Below are 7,140 nucleotides of genomic sequence, written 5' to 3'. Positions count from 1 at the left end.
GCAGCTGCAAGGGCTCTAATCTCAAGCTGCCCTCAGCCCCACTTGAGTTCCACCCCTGTTGGGAATCATTGTCACATTCCCCATCCACCCTGGGAAGGAACAGGCTGCACAGTTAGAGACACCAGTTAGGGCTATGATCATGTGGCTCCCTTAAAAGGTATGCATATAACCTCTTCCCTTTCTTACCCTCCTGTGGGTGCCCTGAACAGCAAGTTCTTGCTTGGGGTAGTAGTGGGGGACAGAAAAAAAAGATATTATCACTCTGTACTGATCCAAAGAAGTGGCCCTAACCTTCCCCTCTCCATTGCCCTGGCTCTCCACAGGGGTGGAAAATGGTACCAGTCAAGCCTGAGCCGCAGGAGGAGCCTACAGTAGCTGCCAGGAGATGGAGGAGCCCACGCCTGAGCCTGTCTATGTCGATGTGGACAAGGGGCTGACCTTGGCCTGCTTTGTCTTCCTTTGTCTCTTCCTCATAGTAATGATCATTCGCTGTGCCAAGGTCATCATGGACCCATACAGTGCCATTCCCACATCTACTTGGGAAGAGCAACACCTGGATGACTGAGGCACAGAACAGCCACATGGGGGCAAGACCCTGGTGCTCTGTGCACAGTGGTGCCCCAACATGCCCCTCTGTGTGCCTGGCTACCCACTTGCTGGCCCACAGAGGCAAGGAGTGGATATGGCCACTAGAGGTGGAGAAGGTTCACTTTAGCCTTGTCTACTTTCACAGGAGTGCCAGAGGGAGATGCTCCAGTATTGAGGATGCAGGAAACTACGGCCCCTGGAGAGAAGAGCACTGGTCTGGGACTCAGGATGCTAGTTCCATGCTCAGGTGCCACTATAAGACTGTGGGATGGTCACCTAGACACACCCACCACACAAAAGTGGTCTGTACTTAAAATGCAAAATAGCACATGGAGGCTCCCAGCAGAGATGTCCTTCCAGAAACCATGATCCTTCCCATGAACTAGTGATGGAGCAGGCAGTGAAGGATGAAAGGAGGCTCAGAGTGCCTCCCTGAAAATTCACAAAAGGCACAGAGGCTGCTTCCAAGCAGTATATTTTTTTAAACTAAAATATAGAGGGATATATTTTTCCTGCAATAAATGAAATGTGCATTTTAGAAACCTGGGTAAATACAGAAAACTTGAAGGAAAGGGGAAAAATAGCACAATGCTACCTTCCAGAAGTCACCATTTTGATATATTTCTTCCACCCTTTTTAAACACATTTTTTAGTCAAATTCATACAGTATGCATGATGCCGAATTGCTCCATGTGAGAGCACAAGACCTCCCATTTCGTCACTGTTTGTCACTTGTTTCTAGTAACTACAAAGCATTCCCTTTGGGAGTTATGTCATGATTTAATAATTAACTTCTTTGGTTGTTCATTTAACTTTTCCACTAATTTCTCCTCACACAAAATTACTTCATCCAGTCACCTTTAAAGGGTGCACAGTTCGTGAGGCGAATATTGGACTGGGATAGCTGGACTCCAGTCCTTCTTTAGCTGTTCAAAGTCTTGTAACCTTGAGCAAGTCACCTCACTTCTTGGTGCCTCCATTTTCTTATTTTAAGACAAGGAGGGAAGACTCTGTTTCTTTTCCTTTTTTCATTTCTTATTTACTTCATGTGAATGAAAGTATAGGAGAGGGAGATTTTTGCTTGTAAATGTGCTATAGAGGGAGGGGTGGTCAAGGAATAAGTTTTTGACAGTGAGTCTTCTGTGGGTCTCACATGTTTTCTCTCATATGTGGAGATAAAACAAAAACCAAAACAAAACAGCCTGAAAGCAGAAGAGGTTCTTTTAGGGGATATGTAGAAGACTGGCAGAAGAAAGGGCAAAGGAGACTAGTAAGGAGGGCAGACATGATCAATATGATCAATACACAATATATGCATATATGGAAACATAATAGTGTTAATTTGTACAATTAATATGTGGTAATAATAAAAAAAGTCAACCTGAAAGTAACAAGGTGATTATTAGGGACTTGGAAGTGTGCTGTGGGGAATAGGGAAGTATGAAAGAAGACAGTCCAGAGACTGATACGATCAATGCACAACTGTCTGCATGTATGGATTTACCAAGTGAATCCCATTAATGTGTACAATTAATATGTGCCAATAAAAGTTGACATAAAAAATTAAAATCAACTGAGAATTTAGGAGAAATTAACTAACCGAAGAAAAGTCTGTGAAGTACTAGAAAGGGATTGGATCTTTGGTAAGTCTTAAGAAAATACTTGACAAAAGGAGAGTATAGATTTATACTTGAGAGTCTGCCTTAGTCTGAACAATGCTTGTGTCTGGTGCCCCTGAGACAAGCTATAAACAGATTCGGCACCTGGGAAAAATGGGTAAAAGCAACTCAATGTGACCAGTATCTCCTGGCCTCTACTCCTTCCAGCCAATATTCTCAGTGTGTGATTATTGACCCAGAAGGCTCTGGTACGGTACTTGCTCTGTCTCTGTCTCTGTTTCTTGCTCTGGCTTGAAGATCACCTCAGGTTTGTTAATGCAGCACCTTTTTAAAAAAAAAAAAAAAAAGATTTATTAATCAGCTTTATTGGTTCTTTTTAGTTATATATGACAGTAGAGTGAATTTGGGTATAAATACACAAGCATGAAATATATCTTATTCTAATTAGGATCCCAGTTTTGTGGATGTACACAATGGTGAGATTCACTGTGGTGTATTCATTATGTACATAGAAAAATTATGTCAGAATCATTACATTGTCTTTTCTTTTCCTATTACCCCTCCCTTCCCTTCATTCCCCTTTGTCTAATCTACTGAACTTCTTAATGGGAAATTATGTAGGACTTTACCAAACAGCTAACTCATGTCTTCTGAAGTATGACATGTTTAACTTTAGGAACTATTCATTCAAGGGGCCAAATTAAATATTTCCTTAAAAAATTGTGACACACATTCTTCATGTACTGGGAATCTTACATCTACATAACACTGAACCTTAGAAATTATTCCTGTATTTATCAACAAAAAAAGAAAGTGCTTGGGGAATTTCACTTGCCCAATGACAATAGGTTGCTGTAGCTTTCCAGTACCACATCCTGTACAGAGTCCTGTTAGCACCATCTAGGTCCTTCCACTCCTTTAAGATGAAGTTCATAGCTACATTCTCAGATGATACCAATCCCTGAAATGGCACTTTTTTCCTTAACTCAAATCATCAGCTCTGGGTCACAAGAACATGACTCGTGGTAGCTTATTCCATGTTTGCATATCTTATATAAGATAGAGCTTGATTTGTGCTCTATATGATGGGAGAAAGAAACATCATGGTAGTAATATCTTGCATGAGTACAAAAACTAAATTTGTGCAAATACTAAAAATTTTAGTACAAGTACTAAAAATACTATTATAAACTTTCCATTATAGACTCAGAATTGTTCTTGTTGCTATGATAAAAATTCCAAGTTCCTTATGATCTAGTGTGAAGACACAAATACATACATGGAAATAATGTTACATGAACTAATTTAGACAAACGTTCAATCAATTTAAGTCAGCATGACAAAAAAAGTACAAAGAGTAGCTTTTAAAAATGTAGTCCCAGGGACTGGGTTTGTGGCTCAGTGATGAAGCACTTGCCTAGCATGTGTGAGGCACTGGGCTTGATTTTCAGCAACATATATGAATAAATAAAAATAAAATTCTATCAACAACTAAAATAAAAAATAATGCAGTCCCAGCTGAGCATGGTGTCATATGCCTGTAATCCCAGTGACTCAGAACATTGAAGCAGGAGGAGTGCAAGTTCAAAGCCAGCCTCAGCAACTTATTGAAGCTTTAAGAAAATTTAAATAAATAAATAGATAAATAGGGCTGGGGGTGTGGCTCAGTGATTAAATGCCCTTGGATTCAATTCCCAGTATTTTAAAAAAAAATGCATCCCAATTTTCTCTCCCTTTTTCCTTCCCCCTGTTTTCTTTCTTCTGATGTTCCTCCTATTTGTTGGTTTTTAAATTGGTGCTTTATAGATACATATAAAGATAGAATTCTCTGAGGTGTATTCATGTATATACATAGAATGATTTTGTCAGTTTCATTCTGTAGTTCCTGTCCTTTCCCATCCCTCTCCCCAATCCCTTCTTTTACTCCACTGATCTCCCTTTCACTTTCATGGGATCTCCCTTTTAAAAATTTTACTCTAGTTCCACATTTGTGAACCCCAGTATTATGTATAACTATAATGTACTAATAAAATAATAAAATATTTTAATTTAAAAGATTAAAAACATTTTAGGGTTATGTATAATATAAGAATGTGAGTTGAAAAATTTGATTCACACACCACATGCACACAAAACTTTTTGAATTATCAAGTTGCACTTTACTGAAAAGCCAAAGATATTTCAAACTTCTCCTTGAATTTGTTCTCATGAACAAGAAGATGCAATAGCAACATGAAAGCACAAAGAACTTATGCCAGGTTAATGGACCTATAAATAGTTCCAGTCTAGGTGAGTGTTCCTTGGCTGTGATGAGACAAGCAGTAAGCATGTTTGAGGAACTTATAAGCAAGCAAATTCACTTTTAAATAATCACCTAATTATAACAATAAAAACATTCATGTGCTCACTGTTATTAATGAATTCTTTAGTTCCTGCCTTGGCATCCTATATTTTTCTTATATATCTAAAAGACTTGCTAGTGTCCACATAAAACTGGACACCTTCATCCTAAAGCAGAGAGTATATAATGAGAGGCCAATAAAAAGTGATGTTGTTGATCAAGTTTACGTTCTCCTCATAAAAGAATGGAAATGGGTTTCAGGGAGAGTCAAAGTAGAAGAAAACAGGGGACAGGTGATCACCTCTCAGGCCACAGAATAATAAAAATACATAATAGGAAACTCATCCTAGGAAAGAAAACAAGAAAAGAATAAGAGAAGAAAAGAAAAAAGTGATGTTTTTAGTTAGCTTTTCATTGCTGTGACCAAAATACCTAAGAAGAAAAACTAAGAGAAGAAAAAGTTGATTTTGGCTCACAGTTTCAGAGGTCTCAATCCACAGATGACCACCCCCTATTTCCGTGGACTCAAGATAGAAGAAAAACATCATGATCAAAGGGTGCTGTGGAGGAAAGCTACACCCCTCATGGTGGGGTCAGGAACAGTGGGAGGCCCAGGGAAGATGAACCATTTCAGGACACACCCAGGACCCAGCTCCTCCAGCCACACCCCACCTTCCCACAGTTACCACCCAGTCAGTCCATTTAAACTAGGATGGACTGATTAGCAGTTTCATAGGCTCAGGATATGTTTGTTTATTCTGGGGGGCACAAATCAACCTCTTTTAGATATAAGAATTTGAGTAACTTACTAAAACAATTCAGTTAGTAATAGCAGAACAGAGATGTGAATCTAAGCAGTCGGACTCTAAAGCTCATGTTCTTAGCCACCAAGAAATGAAGGGATGAGTCCAGGCAAGATTTCTCTAGATGTATAGTGAAGGATGAGTGGGAGAGGAAGTAGGTGACACATAGGCCAACAAGGAAGTTATTATAAGGACACTGGAAAGACACTAAAGAACACCTGGACTAATTAATACATTGACAAAATTGATGGAGAAAAGGGCAGGAAACCCTATAACCCATCTTTGTTATTTGTTTCTCCCCAGCCTTCCATTGTTAGAGCAGATGATCTTTAGGGGCTGTATTATGCCTTTTCTGATTACTAAGAGGAATATGAGATAAAGGGTTGTGACCTGTGCCTAGAGAACTAGCTAGGAGATCTCTTACCTCTTTTCCTCTCCTTGTACACACACTTAAATAAAACTGGTAAACATGAATTTCCAAAGGTGGTCTGGATTTGAGTATGTACATTTGTCAGCTTGGCTGCCATAACAAAATATCATGACTAAGTGGCTTTAACAACATAACTTTCTCATAGCTCTGGAAATCCAAGATCTTTGATCAATAAGTTGCAGATCCAAGAGAACAAATGATACAGTTACACTCTTGAATCTAAAAGCCTGAGAATCAGGAGAGTCATTGATATAAGTTCCAGTAAGATCCTAGTCCAAAACCAGGAGAAAAGTAACCCAGCTTGAAGACAGACAGACAGAATTCTTTGTTATTCAAATTTTTATTCTTTTCAGGCCTTCAAAGAATTGGATAAACCCCACTCACATTGGGGAAGTCAATCTCTTTTACTCAGTCTGCTTGTCCAATTGAAATGCTATTCTTATCTGGAAATACCCTCATGGGCCACAGAAAGAACAGTTAATCAAAAATATGGGCACTCTGTGGCTCAGACAAATTGACACATAAAGTAAACCATCACAGGTTTATTTGGTCATGTGGTCATATTCTAAAATTTTATTGCTGCAAACTATTTAAAATTCATATTTTATTATATAATTATTTAAATAGTTCTAAGTATTAGTCTTAGAAATATAGCAAATTCTCAAATATAGTAAATTCTTTAAAAAACCAGAGTAGTATAATCAAACTATTCTAAATCAGTTTATATTTTTTTGTCTTACAATAGAACTTTTAATGAATGATAAATAATTTGTTGTACCAATTTACCAAAATGAGAAATAGTTGAATAAAATTTTTATTCAAATATATCATTACAATATTACAAACTTCCCTCCACAAATATATAAATTTATGTGCCCATAATACTAATGTTATTTATATCTGTAAATATCTATGCATTAGTTATAATTCAGTGAGATATAAGAATAAAATTTTGAGAGAATTATATATGTTATTGAAAGCACACTGCATCCTCTGAAAACCCACCTTAGTCTTTAATACTTTTCTTAATATGGCTGAGAAATACATTCATGCAGCTGAGTCTTAGAGTTTTTTTGTATATGTGAATTGTGCCCCTGAGGACATTGTTATAAGGAAAGGATGCTATCAGTTCATTTCCTTGCAGGCTCATAATTTTCAAGTCAGTTCTACAAGCAAGCAAAGTCTTGGCCCTGAATTGTTAGGGAAGTCACCAAAGGGAAAACTATTTCCTTATTTTCTGGAGATCAGCAGAGTAGGAACAGCTAAAATCCAAAATTTATTATGTGTATGCTCATTTTCTTTAGTAAATGTTCTCAGGTGGGTTGACTGGACTTAGTTCCTGTCAATATTGTTAAATAA

General features: G+C 37.9%; 1 protein-coding gene across 1 annotated transcript; it reads left to right on the top strand.

Annotated features, from left to right (window-relative positions):
- Positions 1 to 385: 385 nt before the first annotated feature.
- Positions 386 to 565, top strand: Ctxnd1 (cortexin domain containing 1). The gene has a single exon (XM_076848742.1). The coding sequence runs from the start codon at positions 386 to 388 to the stop codon at positions 563 to 565; it is 180 nt and encodes a 59-aa protein (XP_076704857.1).
- The last annotated feature ends 6,575 nt before the right edge of the window (positions 566 to 7,140 follow it).

Source organism: Callospermophilus lateralis, chromosome 3 (assembly GCF_048772815.1).
Source record: "Callospermophilus lateralis isolate mCalLat2 chromosome 3, mCalLat2.hap1, whole genome shotgun sequence".
Classification (NCBI taxonomy): domain Eukaryota; kingdom Metazoa; phylum Chordata; class Mammalia; order Rodentia; family Sciuridae; genus Callospermophilus; species Callospermophilus lateralis.
This window is presented reverse-complemented; position numbering and strand designations above follow the sequence as displayed.

Coding starts and splice junctions, on each gene's coding strand:
- Ctxnd1 (XM_076848742.1), top strand. CDS start 386: ATGGAGGAGCCCACGCCTGAGCCTGTCTATGTCGATGTGGACAAGGGG.